The sequence below is a fragment of the Myotis lucifugus genome, unplaced genomic scaffold (assembly GCF_000147115.1).
Source record: "Myotis lucifugus unplaced genomic scaffold, Myoluc2.0 scaffold_489, whole genome shotgun sequence".
Taxonomy (NCBI): domain Eukaryota; kingdom Metazoa; phylum Chordata; class Mammalia; order Chiroptera; family Vespertilionidae; genus Myotis; species Myotis lucifugus.
In genome coordinates, this window is record NW_005871537.1 from 608,819 (window position 1) to 626,563 (window position 17,745).

Here is a 17,745-nt window from a genome sequence, read left to right on the forward strand (position 1 = left end):
CCAGGACACTGCGCTTCCTCTCCCGGCCCACTGCATTCTGGGCCGTTCTCGGAGCTGAAACTCGGCCTCTGACTTCATTCTCTCCTCAGTCAGGCCTCCCAGTGGCTCATAGGAACTGGATCTAGTGGAGCGTCCTCAGTGTCATTACTTCATGTCCCTAATTCTTTAAAATAACCAGGTGGCCCCAAATCTTCCCCAAACGCTCCTTGGAGAGAGGCCAGCAGGAGATCCCTGACTTCACCACTGAAATCCCTCTCCCGCTGGCCTGCCTCTGGGATAAATGGGTCCATCCACCTACCCCTTCGGAAAGGCTTTCCTCCCGGCACACGGTCCTTCCTGACCCTCTCACTCAGGACCAAGCCCGGGTAAGAACACTCCTGGCGGGAAGCTGGAGCTGTGCGGGCCTGGTGACGTCTGCCTATCTCAGAAGAGGCAGAACTAGCGGCGCCTCTTCTTAAGCAAGTTTCCTGGGCAGATCCTGCGAGCACGTGGCATGTTTTCTTAGAAGGAAGGGGAGGCACGCGATGAGTACGCTTGAGACCCTTCAGGGCACACGTTTATCAACAGGCAGAAGCGAGATACTGACTCTCAGTCTCCTCACTGGGCCTTGGGAAGGGCAGGAGCCAGTAAAGTTTAAACAGTGAGCAAAGAAGAGATACCTTTTGTCCCTTTCCCGTGAGGCCAGGAAATATCTGGGCTGTAGTTGCCGTCTTCACACTCGGAGAAGGTCTGGGGAGAGAGGCGGGCGGGTTTAGTGAGGAATCTGGAGTCCTCCCTGGGAGGATGTGGCGGGCAAGCAAGCGACAGGCTCTGCCCTCCCCCTAGTGGCTCGGGTCACCGCCACCCCATGCCAGGACCTCCTCACGCTTCTATGTCTCAGCTATGAAGCCAAGGTCCTCTCCCAGGTGATGCAGAATGCGCTTCTAGAAAGTACCTTTAGTTCCTTAGACTCAAGGTATGAATAAAGGGCGAAGATGTTACTTTTTAAAAGATTACAGTGGACAAGACTGCTATAGCGCTTTAAGCCCGCACACATCCACTCTCTCGTTAATCCTCGTGTCTACTCAGGTGGGCAGGCAGGCGTTTGTCAAGGAGAATCCCAGGCTGGGGCACCGGAAGAGACCCGGACAAAGTGGAAGGGCTGGGAATAAGAGGCAGCCTTCGCCAAAGTGATCCAGGCCCTCCCCACGCGCTTTAACAAACAACTAAGTTCTAAACCTCTCCCAAAAGGAGGATAAATACTCTGACATATGGAACAAGGAGTGACAAGCACAGACAGCCACCGATAGGGAGTGAATGCTGGGCTGGTTCAGTTTCACTTCTTTCTTTTTTAACTGGTTCAGTTTCTACAGGGTGAGGCCGCAGCATGTCCCCCCAGGAGCCCGTGCTGGGCTACGCTCAGCTGCCCTGACCACGGTGACCACGGGCCTCTCCCCGCCGTACCTTTCCCCGGTGACCGCAGTGCTCCGCGTACCACACCATGCCGTACAGACACAGGAAGGTGGTGAAAGCCTGCAAGGGAAACAGCACATTTCACTGACGTTGTGGCACAAACCCCACGCCCCAGAACTCGGGTGTCCACGGGAATTCACACAAGGCGGTTGGACGCGCTCCGGCCACCTCCCCTGGGATGGGGTGAGATGAGCCCGCAGAGGAGCTGGGAGCATCGTGGAGGCTTTTGCCAAGAAGTTTCGCGAGCAGCTCCGAATGGTGGCTGCACTAGCAGAACGCAAGCCGTGTTTGGACGCAGGATAAGCGGGAGGCGCTTCTGAGCGACCGCGGTTCTGCTCAAGAGACACAGGGTTCGCCACAGGCCACCCTGTCCCCTCCACCCCGGGGGGAGATGTAGGATCCGTCTGTCGCCGTCCCAGGGGAAGAGGACTTCTGCACAAAGGGCAGCTTCGTTGTCTGGGCCCCAGTCTGGAGGGCATCCGGGACCAACAGCCCCCGTGTTGGGGACGGAGCACGCAGGACGCTGCTGCCCGGCTCTGCACAGCCTTCTGGTGCTGCTTAGCCTCGGTGGCCCACGCGGACCCTGGTTCTGGTGGCTGTTGATTTTGCTGCTTGGGTAGACAGGCAAGTCAAGAGGAACTAAAAATGCCCTGTACACTCCTCAGTGAGGTGAGAAGGGAGTGGTCCATGGGGACGAGGCAGGGAAAACTGACACCCTACTTCCCCAGCATCCCCACGCTCCCTGCACCACACTCTCCATTATACCCTAACTCATTGGTCAGCAAACCTCGGCTCCTGAGCCACATGCGGCTCTTTGGCCCCTTGAGTGTGGCTCTTCCACAAAATACCACATTGCGGGCACACACGTACAGTGCGATTGAAACTTTGTGGCCCATGTGCAGAAGTCGGTTTTCAGCCTGGGCGAGTCTATTTTGAAGAAGTGGCGTTAGAAGAAGTGGGGGGTGTGGGTCGGTCGGGCGCAGCGGGCCGGCCGCCGGGATACGCAGAGCAGGGGAGGCGGGCGATTCATTGCACGAGTTGAGTGAGCCAGTCAGTCAGCAGTCTGATGTGCAGTGGTTAGTGGTTGGAAAAGGGTCGACCTCAGCGAACGTACCTCAGATTGGAGGACGTTTTTAGCAAAGGCCAGCTTAGGAGTACCCTAAATTAAGTTAATAACAATGTACCTACCTATATAGTTTAAGTTTAAAAAATTTTTGGCTCTCAAAAAGAAATTTTCAATCGTTGTACTGTTGATATTTGGCTCTGTTGACTAATGAGTTTGCCCGACCACTGTCCTAACTGAAGGGAAGAACAGCTTCTACAGGAACCCAGAGTCTAAAAATGGCCACAAAACAGAGCCGGGAAAGCTCCTGGCCGCCTAGCCTGAGTGGTGGTGGGGAGAGGGGGTGTGTGCCTGGAGAGTGAGGACAGGTGAGCCCGGCCAGACCCTTCAGCACCTGCAGGCGCCCCCTGACAGCAGGTGGATCAGCCTGCGCACTCCCACTACTTCTTCAGACAGAAAGCCTAGCTTCAGGCACCGCTCTCGCCGCCCGCCTCCTGCCTAACCCCTCCTTCCTGCTGAGGACCTAGCGCCTCGGACCAGCGTGGGAACAGGTGTGGCATCATGGGGGAGCCTTCGCTTCTTGAGGAGTCCTTTCCGTTCTTCCTAAGAATCATAACTTTAGATCTGTAAGGGTCACCCCACAGGTCATTAATTTTAAGTCTCCTCCTTTCACAAAAGAGGAATGAACGTGGCCCTGAGGAGGACACACAGCTAGTGTGTGGTGGAACTGGAGCCAGAGCACAGGCCTACGGTTACCCCCATCCCGGTGCAGGGATGGCTGTCGGGATAAAGAGGGCTTCATGCCTCACATCTTCACATCTCTCCCCACTCATCCCTCCACTCATCCAGCCCCAGAACGGAAAGACCATAGGAACGGCCAACAGCCACAGCATCCGTCCTGCCCAGTCGGGAGGGAGGAGCCAGTGCGGGAGGCAGGGCTGGGAAATCTGCCCGGCAGCTGGTAGCTTAGCTCCGGCCCGGCTCCTGTAAGTTACCAACATTTACTACGCGTCTGTGAGAAAAGAAGAGCCCGACTGGCCTCTCCCCGGATCAGGGAAGTGGGAAGAGCAGCCTGGTGGAGGGAACATGACACACACAGGACATCAGTCCATTTACACTAAATCCACATGCAAGCTGGCATCCACCTATAGATTTGAGACGTAAAGAAAAAAGGCTCAGATTCCCCCATCAAAAAATTAGGCAATGAATGAATGTATTAAAATTATAAAAGAAAAACTTCTTCTCATCTTTACCATATGCGAGTACATGCTCAGATTTCTAACATACACCACCCACTGAATGGACCACCTTCAAGGTTTGCAAAGAGTGGGAGAGACCAGAGGATTTGCAGTGTATTGGCCTATGTATGTGCGAACGCCCCTCCCCTCGGGGGAAAATTGGCCATGCCTGGCCTCTCCCTTCTCGGGGGGGGGGGGGGAGTGAGGAAGGGGGGGCCTTCCTCCCCAGACCAGTCGGTTGCTTGCTGTGCTGGTGGGGAGGCGGGCCAGAGAAAGGTCACTCCACTAGGCCAGTGGGAAGTGAGGGCTGCGCTGTCACTTCGAATTTTGTCCACCAGAGGGCAGGTGCGAGAGGCTCTTCTGCTTCAGTCCCCAGCCCCACCCCCACCCCCACCTCTGGGAGGGCAGCTCAGCAGACAGCTCTGCAGGGGCAGGCCGAGTGGGCGGGAGGTGAGCTTATCAGCAGTCACCACACAAAGAGCCCACTGTGGCTGCCAACCTACCACTTCACCGGGTACAAAGGCCCGCTTCACACCTTCCCAGGAGACAAAAGCTTGTAATTTGGGGTTTGCAATCACACCTGTGGAAATCTAGGCAAGTACCCACTTAAAATGTCAAGGCCTAAATTTAAAACAGCAATTGTACAGATTTTGTTTAAAGAAAGGAAATAAAATAAGAAAGAGAAGAAAAACATGCGGGACGAGAGCCAAGGCTGTGGCGGCACTGAGGGTGTCAAACCCGGCTGGCCTCCAGGTCAGGACAAGGCAGGTCCCAGCTCACCATGTCCCAGCTCACCTTGTCCCAGCTCACCAACACTGATGAGACAGACACCCGCTGCGGGGGCGCTCTGAGCCAGCAGGCGATCTTCTCTCCCCCTAATCGCTAACCTAACGTCCTGGTATGTTCTTACCCAGCAAGGGGAATAGGAGGGGCTTCGCTCCTCGGAGTCATGTGGGAGGCCTGGTGTGATAACTTCATATTCCTTTCCTGAGTCATGTTCACCTCACTCCTGAGTTTGAGATCAATCTCGGTCTTTAAAAAAGGCCCTGAGTCCAGCTGGTGGGTTCAGTGGTTTAGTGTTGACCTATAAACCAGGAGGTTGTTGGAGACGGGCAGGAGGCAGCTGATCAATGATGCTCCTCTGATCTGCAGATCCTCGTCCCACTCTCTCCTCATCATTCTGGGGGGAGGATATATTGTATGATTGGGCCTCTCAACCCCCCAACAACAGGGAACGACTCCGAGCAGGGAAAGGGATTGAGACCTGAATTCTGGAAGATCGCTCGGTGGGGCGGTGTAGAGGATGGATCTGAAGGGCAGGATGGAGAGAGCATGGGTGTGTAGACGGCTACACAGGCAGTGGGAAGAGGAGGGTGGAGCTGGGCCACATGGTTGAATGACTAGAACCTGGTGACCTGATGAGTAGAGAGTGACAGAGGGGAGGAGTGGGGCACCCAAGGGATGGGAGAGCTGTTCATGGGGACCCCTCACTTATTAACTCCTGGGAGCCTGGCCAACTCCCCACCTCATACGTGCTCTCTCCAGTGCTCCTTCAGCTCTGGGACTTAGCACACGTTAACATTACTCCTTTGTACATATAATTCCCGTCCAGATGTGGAGACCCTTGGAGGGGCACCTTCTGCCACTTACCCTGTGTGTGACTGGGCAAGTGATGAACCTCCCTGCGCCTTTATTCATTCATCAACAAAAGGGGGCCAACAGAGTGCCTCCCCTCAACGTGAAGAGCTGTGCAGTTCACGAGAAGGGCTGAGAACGGTGTCTGCACAGGGTAAGCACTAATGTCTCACCCCATCATCTATCTGTGGGCGTCCCGCACCAGGTGCAGCGCTGACGAGCACTCGAGGTGTGAAGGAATCACGAACACGCAGGGACCCTGCTAAGTGAGGGAGAGATCGATGGGAGGACCAGAAGTGCTTCATGTCCTTAATAAGGTCACAGTCACAGACACCAATGCAAATCCCAAATCACCAACATAAGGAGGCCTATGTGAAGTATCAAGTAAGTAAAACAGAGAGAAAGTCTCTACAACTTAAAGAGAGACGGATGGGGTCCCTGAAGGTGGGGTGACCAGAGCGGGCTTCCTGGGCATGGTCGTGAGGCCACTGATGCAGTGGGGGCTGAGGAGGTGGGGGAACTGTGCCCGGTTGGCTGGACACCTGCCCACGTCCCAGGAGTGCCCCTGCCTCCACTTCTCTGTGTCCCCTCTGGCACCAGGTGAGGTCAGTCAGTCACACCGCAGTCCACACACCTGAGGTCACAGCACTTGTTACAATCTCCACGCACATCTGCACACTCTCCTAACCAATCCCTGCACCGAGGCTCAATGGGACAGAGTGCGAACTCTGGAGTTTCAGTACAAAGGAAACCATTGTTATTCAAGTTAAAACAGGACAGAACCGGCTGCAGGTACCCTGGCACAGTTAGAATTTCTCACAAGTAACCCTAAAAATAGAAACCGTGAAAGGCAACAAAAAACACATAAAAATACAAAGTTTAGTCTTGCAAAAAAACAAACAAACAAAAAAACCCCTGAATCTGATTAAGCCTCTAGATTCAGCTACCAATTTACAGAAAATATAGAGGACAAAGAAATCTGTTCAATTACATACAGGATGAAATCAGGAAAATCCAGACCGTGGGAAAACCTACAGGACAAAAGAACTGGTTTCTTCAACAAGTAAACTGCAAAGGTGAGAGAGCCAGAGATAGAAGGGATTATAAATTAAAAGAGACTTAAGAGGCAGGCCAACAACTGTAAAGGGCAGGTACTGATTCAAATACATTTTCCTAATACAAAATTTAAGACCATGTTAACAATCCGAACTTTGATTAGATATTTGATTACGTTAAAGAATTATTGTTAATGCTTTTTCAAATGTGATAATGATATGGTGGTTGCATTAAACAAAACAAAAACACAAAAAAAGCATTTTTTTTTCTTTTAGAGATACACCCCGAAATATTATAGGTGGATCTGCTTCAAAATAATTTGGGATGGACATAATGAGTAGGAAATAGAAGGACACAAAACTGGTTGTGAATTGATAATTGTTGGAACTGAATAAATAATGGGTACATGAGGGGTCATCTACTCTACTTCCAAATATATTAGAAATTTTCAATGATTATAAAGAAAGTGCAAATTAATCTTCTAGACCAAATAAATAAAGAATCCTAAGCTTAAATGTAAAATGAGACTTTTTCTCCAAAATAATAAAACACCTATGTTAAGAAGGACAGTCACAATGTGTCAGCGAGGTAAGCTCTCACCTCCCATTAGAGGTGAGGGAAGAGTCCGAGGACGATGGAGCTGCAGGCCCAGCGCACTGCCCGTCAAGAGAGGGCGCTCACCCCACCCAGGCGTGGCCTAGAGAGCCGGCCGGTGGGGCAGAAACTGCACTGTCAGATTACCTTCAAACCATCTCCCATGGCCTATGAACTGCATTTGATATATCAATGGCTGCATGGATGTGTATGCTATGGGCACTGTAACTGCCCTGGTCGCTTGTGGCAGCCGGGGATGCTCAGCGTGTGTAGACGATGACCATTATAAGTAAAATGAATGCATGTATGAGGCACCTGCAGAGAAGTGGGCTTCTGACCAGGACCCCTGAAGGGGACCCTTCTGCATGCCATATGGTTCTGTGTGCTTATTCTTGAACTTCGGACTGGTGACCATTCCTAGGTTATTACAAATAGAATATCCTGTCTATGAATTTCTAAGAAACCTTGGTACACAAGAGAGGTGTTTTTTCCCCCAAAGAGACACCATGGAGAGTTTAGCTAACCCTTTGGATAAAAAAAGTAATGACTTACCACGCAAAGAAGCCAAAGCACAACATAGAGTATCTGTGTCTTAGAGAAGAGATCTTGTCCAAATTTTATGCAAACAATAGCTTCCAGGAAAGCAATGACCCTAGTTAAACAAAGAACAAGAGGTTAAATACTAATTCACATTATCAGTGCATATACCTTCCCAGAAATATGCATTATTCCATTAAAAAGTTCACAGAATTTGGTCATAAGATTTCCGCCCCAAACAGTGGTAGCAGGTCCCCCACAAAATGACACAGTTCTACCCCACTGCACTTCCTTCAAACATAAAATACATTTGGCCCCTGAACAATATGGGTTTGAACTGTGTGCGTCCACTTATATGTGGACTTTTTTTCTATAAATACTGTAAATGTGTTTTCCTTATGATTTTCTTAATAACACTTCCTTTTCTCTAGCTTACTTTAGTGTAAGAATGCATATACAATACATATAACATACAGATATGTGTTAACTGTTTATATCATAGGAAAGCCTTTTCTGTTCAACAGCAGGCGACTAGTAGTTAAGTTTGGGGGGAGTTAAGAGTTATATGCAAATTGTCAACTTCAGGGGTTGATGTCCCTGATCCCCATGTTGTTCAAGGGTCAATTGTGTGTGTGTGTGTGTGTGTGTGTGTGTGTGTGTGTGTGTAATATATATATATACACAATTATATATACGCATACACATATATATTTAATAAAAAGTTTATTTTACTATTATTCCACTTTTCTTTTTGTAAAGACTTTGTTTTTTAGAGTGGTTTTGGGTTCACAGGAAAATTGAGAAGGTAGAGATTTCTCTTACACCGCCTGCCCCCCGACACGCACAGCCCCCCACCCCACTGTCAACAGCCTGCCCCAAAGTGGTACACGGGTTACAACTGACGAACCTACACTGACACGTCAATATTGTCTCATGTCCACAGCTGACATTAGGGCTCACTCCTGATGTTGTACCTTCTAGGGGTCTGGACAAATGCGCAATGACATATCCACCACTACAGAATCATGCAGCGTAGTTTCCCGGCCCTAAACATCCTTTGCACTCTGCCTATTCATCCCTCCGCCCCTCCCCAGACACAATAAAATACGTTTTACTTCTTCCTTCGCTCTAAGACTAAAATCTCAGGTCATCCATTTCCAGAGCTGGAGGCACCTGGTCTCATCCAGCTTGGGGCCTGGTACCCCAGGGTGGACAGCCACCACCTGCTGGAACCTCAAAGGACAGGGAACCCCCTACCTTTGCAGGAGGCCCACTCCACCGCCCAATCTCTGGATGCTGAGAAGCCTTTCCTTCTCTCAGGCTGGTATCTGCCTACTTCTTCTACCTGTGGGTCCTAACTCTGCCCTCCATGGCACACAGGCTGAGTCTGAGCCAGCAAGTGAGTCTTCCAATAACATGAAGGCTGCAATCACAGTCCCTCCAGCCTTCTAAGAATTTCCAGATTCACTATCCCCTATGTTTGCTGACAATATAAACTTTTTATCCTCTCTTGATCTGTAAGCAATTTTGCTAAATACAAAAATGTTTAAAAAAACACTTCATGCTTTATTCTTTTAATGAAAACACCAAAGAAAAAAAAAGCCACTCTTATGTTCTAATCTTCACTTACAAATATAAAAATCAAACATGTATTAAGGTTCAGAGCTCAAGGTAAGAACGGATGAGGTGAGGGTGACACAGCTGCCTGTGATCCCAAAGACTATTCAACACATACTGGTTCCAGACACATCCGGGTTAGTGCTCCCCTCGAGGGGGGATCTGCAGTCGGGGCCTGGGCAGCTGCACAGACACCCTCAAAGGGAAAGGGCCCAGAGGCCCTGGGTCCCCCTACCACCGGCTAACAGGGGGGTCACTGCAATCATCAAATGTGCGGGCGCTCCAAACAGCCGGGAGCCTGGAGCCAGAGACACCTCAGCAAAACAGGAAATCTCCAGAATGTATCTGTAGAGTCTGGGGCTGTCTTTTCCCCTCATCCTCACCAAACGAGGTTTGGGAGTGGTTGGCCTGAGTCTGTGGAGACTGCCCCAACCCCAACAAAGCACCGTTTTAGCTGAGGTACCCGGGAGGCTTTAGGGGTAGGTCTGAGAGTCCTGGGGTTCTGAGGTTTAGAGCGTGAGCTGACACTAGAGGGCAGCGAAGCTTTGCTTACTTCCAGGCTGCAGTGAGGGGAAGGGTGCCTGTGAGTGAACATACAAAGAACAGTTAACCTGTAGCGGGGACTTGAACTACAAGGGAATGTTCAGCCCAGGAAGGAGGTGTGCCCGTCTGCCCTTAGCTCAGGCAGAGGCCCTGAGCTTATTGTGAGGGATTTCTGGATATTTACTCATGAGTCACCTTTCAAAAGCACCGTGACCAGCAGACCAGATCTGTGTTTCTCAAACTTCTGTGATCTGAGACCCACGGCAGAAACACACTTTTTATTGTGGCCCAGTACACACACACACACGCACACACACACACACACACACACTGAAACAAGTTTCACAAAGTACTCTGTCCCCTTACGCTAACATTTTTCTTCCTATTTTGCTTTAAGATGCAGGTCTGACCTCACAGCTGACTTCATAAGGATCTCAAGTTTATTCTGAAGAACTTAACTTCTCAGTCACCAACTTTAGGATGTGCTTTGCTCCTACGCTAAGGACTCTTAGCTAAGCCACTGTCCATGCATGTGGCCTTCTCAGTGGGGTGACCGCTGAGCAAAGACTGGCTGGGAAGGGGGCAGTGGGGCGGCCAAGAGTGAGGGGAAGGGGCAGTGTTGAGTCTTAGAGTAACGTGGTCTGTAGGGCCTCCCTAGGACTTACCATGATTCAATTTACATTTTAATGTGACCCACCTGGTGGGCTGAACTGAGCGCTGCTGAGGGGACAGGAGTGGGAGAGAGCGGTTGGAGCTGTGGAGATGTGAGAGGCGCTATCCCCAACAATCACGTGGCCTCTCCAATCACCAGCACTGCCCCAGGAGGACTCCAATAAAGAACATCCTTTCGGAAGGTTAACGTTACTTTTGTACAAGACTCAAATGGCTGCTACTTTGGGGCCTGGGCCGGGTGGGAGCCTGTACTGGGCCTGTCAGCTGGGACAGCGCACCCTCTGGCCCACCTGTGGGGGGGGCGGGGGGAGCGGGGATGCTGGGGCGGGGGGAGGCCTCCCTGAACTCAGTGCAAATTGAAATCTCTCTGGTCTTTACCAAACTGACCTACTGTGGTTTGATGAAATTCCATCAGGGCTCCCTTTGGTGCCATTTTTATCTCGAATTACAAGGGGGGAAGCACATAAACTCTGGGCGGAGGCTGGTCAGCGCTCACACTCTCAGCTCCCGTCTTTGGAGCCTGCTCTTCACAGGCTGGGGACGAAGCCGGCGGTGCAGAGCTGGGTAAAGAACTCCTCGGTGCACAGAACAAGAAAGCAAGCAGGCGACTGCAGACTGGAAGCTCGGGACTCAGAGTGTGTAAGCTGGGGGCGGGGGGTGGGGGGGTGCCCTGTACCGCACAGCACTGCCCACAGCTGCCCAGGAGGCTCTAGCGGGGCTCCAGGCCGGGGTGAGCCTCCCCTCCCCTCCCCCAGTGGAAGTGAGGCACGGATAAGGTGACCCAGCTATTACACCATCGCACAAAGCCAGGAAGCATTCCACAGTGAGTCCGTTCTGATTAGGGGGAAGCATTCCACAAGTGAGTCCGTTCCTTTTTGGAGGAAGTGGTAGCCGGGTGGGTGGGGGCCTTACCAGAAAGAACACTTCCACTGGGCTCCTGGAACTCTGACCTCCCGAGAACCCGGGCAGGGAGGCGGGGGGTGAGAAGAGGGCCAAGTGGGGATACCCAGCACAGTTCCGCTCACTTGTTCTGATGCATATTAGGGGTTGGGGCAGGCTGTCATTTGAGGAAAGGGATTCAGCTGCTAAAAAACATAACTGAAAAATAGCCCACTACTGCCAGGAGCGTGGGGCTGTCGTGCAGGTGCCTCTGAATAAGGGGGCAGGGAGGCAGGATGAAGGGGCACCATCACAGGAGGATGGGATGAGGGAGGGTGCTGGGAGAGGGTGAGCACCGAGGGCCTGAAACGGAGAGTGGACTGGAGGGAAGGCAAGATGAGGGTGGGAGGAGGCTGTGAAACTCAGTCACCAGGATCTGTGGAAAGTAGTAATTTTTCCCTACTATAGGTTTTCATCAAATATATACTTTCACACTCAATTTAGAAGTTAGCATTTTGAATCTAAGTGACCTAAGGGACTGAAAATCACGTACAGATTTGCTGGATGTCTCTAGAACTTCAAATGCTAAGTGGCACGTGAATCGTTCATGGTGTTTAAGAACCACTGGTCTGGCATATTGAAGATGGTCTCACATTTCACATGAGGGGGGGATACTGTAAATTAGATAACCTGTGGTTTCTTTCATCACTTAAATAATAGTAAATTCAGATACAGCATTTGTATCCATAACAAGACAATAAATTATGACCATGTGGCTAAGTGTTAATTCTCTTGGGGATAATGAACTTACACCTTGGAATATATCAAGTAGCTGTTTTGCAGGGTCTTTCTTTTTTTTAATATATTTTATTGATTTTTTAAAAAAATATATTTTATTGATTTTTTACAGAGAGGAAGGGAGAGAGATAGAGAGTTAGAAACATCGATGAGAGAGAACCGCACTGGGGATGTGCCTGCAGCCAAGGTACATGGCCTTGACTGGAATCGAACCTGGGACCCTTCAGTCCGTAGGCTGACGCTCTATCCACTGAGCCAAACCGGTTAGGGCTGCAGGGTCTTTTTTTAAAAAATATATTGATTTTTTACAGAGAGGAAGGGAGAGGGATAGAGAGTTAGAAACATCGATGAGCAAGAAACATCGACCAGCCGCCTCCTGCACACCCCGCACTGGGGATGTGCCTGCAGCCAAGGTACATGGCCTTGACTGGAATCGAACCTGGGACCCTTCAGTCCGTAGGCTGACGCTCTATCCACTGAGCCAAACCGGTTAGGGCTGCAGGGTCTTTTTTTAAAAAATATATTTTTATTGATTTCAGAGAGGAAGGGAAAGGGAGAGAGAGAGAGAAACATCAATGAGAGAGAGAATGATGAGAGAGAATCATTGATTGGCTGCCTCCTACATGCCCCCGACTGGGGATTAAGCCCGCAACCCAGGTATGTGCCCTTGACTGGAATCGAACTGGAACCTCCAGTCTGCAGGCCGACACTCTATCCACTGAGCCAAACCAGCTAGGGCTTTACAAGGTCTTTTTGATGTGAAAAACATAAAAAGTATAGGTAATGCCATCACAAAATGATGTCCCAAACTTATCACCAAATTCAGATGATATTGGAAAAATCCATTTTGTATCTAATTTATTTAATAAAATAAGGCATCTGAGTTCTAGGTGGGAGATACCTTTGATTTCCTAATATTTCTTTAAAAGCAGTTTCTATACCCTCTTTCTATAATTTGCCAATTAACTATTCTAATCTTAAGTCAGAAAAGGTAACGTTAATAAAGGAAACCATATGCTAACACCAATAAATCAACAAACAAGTGCTGGCGAGGATGTGGAGAAAAGGGAACCCTCATGCACTGTTGGTAGATTGCAAATTGGTGCATTCACTATGGAAAGGAGTATGGAGGCTGCTTAAAAAGATTAAAAACAGAACTGCCACATGACCCAGTAGTTCTATTTCTGGGTATATATCCAAAGAAACCCAAAACACTAATTGGAAAAAATATGTGCACCTCTATGTTCACTGCAGCATTATTTACAATAGCCAAGATACCGAAGCAACCCAAGTATCTATCAATAGACAAGTAGATAAAGATGATGTGATACATATACACAATGAAATATCACTTGGCCATAAAGAATGAAATCTTAACATTTGTGACAATATGGATGGACCTAGAAGGTATTAATTTTGCTGAGTGAAATAAGTCAGAGAAAGACAAACAGCATACGATTTCACTTATATGTGGAATTTACATAAACAAACAGACTCACAGGTACAGAGAACAAACTGATGGTTCCCAGAGGGGGAGGTTGGGGACTGGGTGAAAAAGGTGAAGGGATTGAGAAGTACAGATTGACAGTTACAAAACAGTCAGGAGGATATCAAGTACAGCATAGGGAATACAGTTAATAATATTGGGATAACTACTATGCTGCTAGGTGGGTACGAGACTTACCAAGGGGGATCACTTCGTAAATTATATAAATGTCTAACCACTATGCTATACAGCTGAAACTAATATAAAATAATATTGAATGTCAACTCTAATTGAAAAATAAATGTAAAAAAATAAAAACAAACAAGCAAAAATATCTACTAACATTTGGAAAAGTCAAATTTGAAGCTTTTAATCTACCTTAATTGAAAGGGATTATAAGGGAATTATCTAATTCACTGTATTTTATACTTTATCTTCTGAGAATAAAAAAAACTAAGGTTAAAAAAACCTCCACAAATGAAAGCCATCTAAAAACATCAGCAAGCCTTCCTAGGAAACCTGCATTGAAAGGCATTCAACACAGGGTCAGGAAATAGTAAAAGCGATTTTGAGGCATAAGTGTTTTTTAAGCCTCCACTGGGCAGGTACTTACCCAAACACCCAGCACTGGGTCCCCACGCGCTTGCACTGCGTGTCGGTGAGGTAAGCGTAGTACTGTCTGAAAGGACAAAGGGGGAATTCACTGAGCTTCTGTAAGACCAGCCAGTCAACATGGAGTTGAATTACTGTGACAGATGAATAGACAGATGTCCTGTCCTGTTCCACGCACGCCAGCTGCCTGGTCTAGTTCTTTAAGGAACTAGGAAGCTGGTGACTGTTGAGATGTTCCTGTGAGAGGTTAGGAGTTCGGGCTGGGCTGCAAGGAGGGGAGCCTGGTTATTGGCAAAGATGGTCTTGGTTCAGGGACAGGCTCCCAGAGCCCTGAGCCAAAGCAGCCCTAGTGGGCGCCTCAGTCTCCCTCTGTGAAGGCGATTCTGAGAGTCACCGGTGCTGTCATTAACTGTCTCCTCTGGATCCCTCCAGGCCAAGGTGGCTGATGGTAACCAGGCAAAAAGCATAGATGTTTCCTGGCTCTCAGAGACCAGAATGGACCTCGCGGTCACTGAATGCCAACGATTTTGAATGTTACTGACAAAATAAAAAAATTTTTTTAAAAAGTGGGTGGGCAATGACATAGAGTTGAAAGACTTAGAGCAACACCTACCCAACAGAAATACAATAAAAGCCGCAAATGCAATTTAAAATTTTCCAATAGCCACATAAGAAATGCAAAAATGAACAGTTGAAATTTTCATAATCTTTGTTATTTAACCCAATCTTTTGGAAACATTATAAAGAAGTGCTGTATATTGTTTTTGTGCTAAGTCTCCACAGTCTGGGGTGTTTCACATTATAGCACATTTCGGTGTGGACTAGCCACACTCTAGTGCTCAACCCGTCCCTTCAGAAGCTGCATCCGAACCAGGAGCTCATCATCGTTTTGGGATAACAAACTTTGAGGATTTTATGAAAGCCATCTATAAAGGCATATAAAACACACAGAATTTTGCATTACACTTCAGGGGATTCACTTATACCTAAAGCTCATCCAGAACTATCATCTCTTTACCCAAAGACCCCGCTGAAGAATTCTAGTAATAAAGAATTCAGGTCTTTGCCCAGCCGATGTGTCTCAGTGGTTGAGCATCGACCTATGAACCAGGAGGTCATGGTTCAAGTCCCAGTCAGGGCACATGCCCAGGTTGTGAGCTCAATCCCCAGTGTAGGGCATGCAGGAGGTAGCTGATCAATGATTCTCTCTCATCATTGATGTTTCTGTCTCTCTCTCCCTCTCCCTTCCTCTCTGAAATCAATAAAAATACATCACAAAAATATATTAAAAATATTGAGTGTCAACTGTTATTAAAAAAATAAATAAATATCATTTATGACTTCAGATCTACCATAACAACATTTGTATTTTTCAATAATCTCATTAAAAAGGGAACCTCAACATCACTGCTACTCATGTTTTTTAATAAGCACTGGAGATTATAAGGGGTCTGAAAACAATGTTGTGGTTTTGATTATTCACTTCCGTTACTGAGGTCTGAGCAAAACATGTTCTTCATATTATGAACATATAATTCTGTACAATGATCGTTTCATGGAAAATCTGCTAGTTTCTGTGACTTCCCTCACGCTGAACAGGAGCATACAGAGCAGGTTAACGTGCTCCAGTGACAGTCAGACTCATACAGCATACCTCACTGTGGGCGCCGTGATGCCGCCAATAAAGAGAATCCTACACCAACTCAGTGGATGACCGGCTTGGAACACAAAGATATGTTTCAAGAAGAAGGTGTTCAACTCAGTCAGCTGAAAAAGAAGGAGGCAGCAGTCAACCTGGTACTTCATTCTAAGTCATAGTCATATACTCCCTTATGGGAATTCTACAACTAAAAATAACTGGTCTGTTCAAAGCATTTTCAGAGGACACCTGGGGTCTTCCAAGGGTTGCTACTGAGACTTGTAATAGCCGGTACAACATGGGCATCAGCCAACGGGGGTCCAGAGGGAGGCACTGGGGTGCTGGGAGAAGCACATGGGGGCACCAGCTACTTGTCATGCTTCCTGTTTCACACAGTTGTCACTTGGGTCAGGTGTGTGATCTGCTGGGATAGTCACGGTTCAATTCCTGGTCAGGTCACACGCCTCAGTTGCGGGTTTGATCCCCAGTAGGGGGCATACAAGGAAGCAGCCGATCAATGATTCTCTCATCATTAATGTTTCTATCTCTCACTCTCTCTTTCCCTAAAATCAATGAAAACATATTTTAAAAAATAAATTACCCAAAGTGGCAACAGCCTAGACACAATTTTAAAAATCACACATTGAATTTGAAACTTAAAAAAAAAAAGCCTTGCATTAGTTCCTTTGGTCCTGAAAATGATCTTTCTAAAAAGCAATCCAATGCCTAACTCATTGGGTGATGGATGCTTACTATGAGCTCCTTTAGCAGAATTTTAATTTGTTCCTTGTCATTCAAAGATTCCTATTTTAAAATGCCTTCATGATGAAACATCTAGCTGGTAAGCAATGTCAACTAGCATCACCTCTAAATTCTTGGATAGTTTTCTTTTTTCCCCTAGTTCTGGGCATCTGAAAAGAATACCTGCCAGATGATCATGAAAAGGTATATTCCAGCCACTCTCTGAAATGAAGACTTGGGGTCGAACCATCGAACGTAGGTCCAGCTGGCAGGAGTGAACTGCAGCACGGCTCTTTTGATTTTCCCAGTGGTGGTGTGGATGTCCCTGTAAGAAGAGAACAGCTCCAGTGAGAATCCGAAGAGAGAAGAAAGGGGAAGAACAAAAACCCCAAAACAAGAAAAAACAAACAAAAAACCCCTCTGCGCTGACTGTTTACAACCAATGCTCCGCACAAGAAGATGCCTTTCCGTGTGAACTGTCTCTGCAACCAGGGCCTCTCTCTGCACAGGTGACACTCGGGAAGTCCGGGATGACAGGCACAGCGCAGAGCCCAGGTCCCGCAGAGCCCAGGTCCTGCAGAGCCAGGAGAGGCCTTGCTTGGTGAGTGGCTGACGAAAGAAGCTGAGAGGCACTGGAGACCACCTTCCGGAGCCAGGCAGGAAGGAGGAGGGCGCCAGCAAGAATCCGATTCCCTCCACTGTTTGCCTCCCAGATTGGGGCGTTTTAGTAAGAGGACATGCTCCACATTCTCGCAGTCTCCCACATCTGCACTCACCCTGTTTCTCCCTCAGATAAGGGAGCCGTGATTTTTAACCTTATTTCTGATCCCAGGATGGACTCAATTAAAAATGTCATATGCCCATGACAGAAAGTCACATATTACAGATGAGAACATTTAGGCTCAGAGAGAGCAACTGGAGGACGCAGGCCCACTCTGCAAGCCTGGGCGCGGGGGTGCATGCCAGGCCTGCCTGGCTAGTGCAGGAGCCGAAACCCAGGGTACACAGCAGTGAGCAGTGCTGACTTACATCAGGATCTTTAAGTCTCAGACTGTGCTAAGTGCTGAAGGCACAAGTGCAAACAAGTCAGGCCTTTATTCCTTTGGAGGGAGGTGGGGGAAGTGGAAGGAAACCAGGTTTGTTCCTCATTCACTCACCTACCCATCGACAAGCATGTACTGAG

The 17,745-nt window shown here is 48.3% G+C and overlaps 1 protein-coding gene across 3 annotated transcripts in view; it reads right to left on the bottom strand.

Annotated features, from left to right (window-relative positions):
- LOC102432271 (phosphatidylserine synthase 1) overlaps positions 1-17,745 on the bottom strand; it is a 33,097-nt gene that overhangs the window by 2,274 nt on the left and 13,078 nt on the right. For all 3 annotated transcript variants that reach the window (XM_014445946.1, XM_006103540.2, XM_014445947.2), the window contains exons 6-11: positions 16,746-16,887; positions 15,837-15,949; positions 14,184-14,249; positions 7,591-7,690; positions 1,444-1,512; positions 660-729 (exon numbers count right to left, since the gene is read on the bottom strand). In XM_014445946.1, coding sequence (XP_014301432.1) covers positions 660-729; positions 1,444-1,512; positions 7,591-7,690; positions 14,184-14,249; positions 15,837-15,949; positions 16,746-16,887 — 560 coding nt within the window. The remainder of the gene's footprint in view (positions 1-659; positions 730-1,443; positions 1,513-7,590; positions 7,691-14,183; positions 14,250-15,836; positions 15,950-16,745; positions 16,888-17,745) is intronic.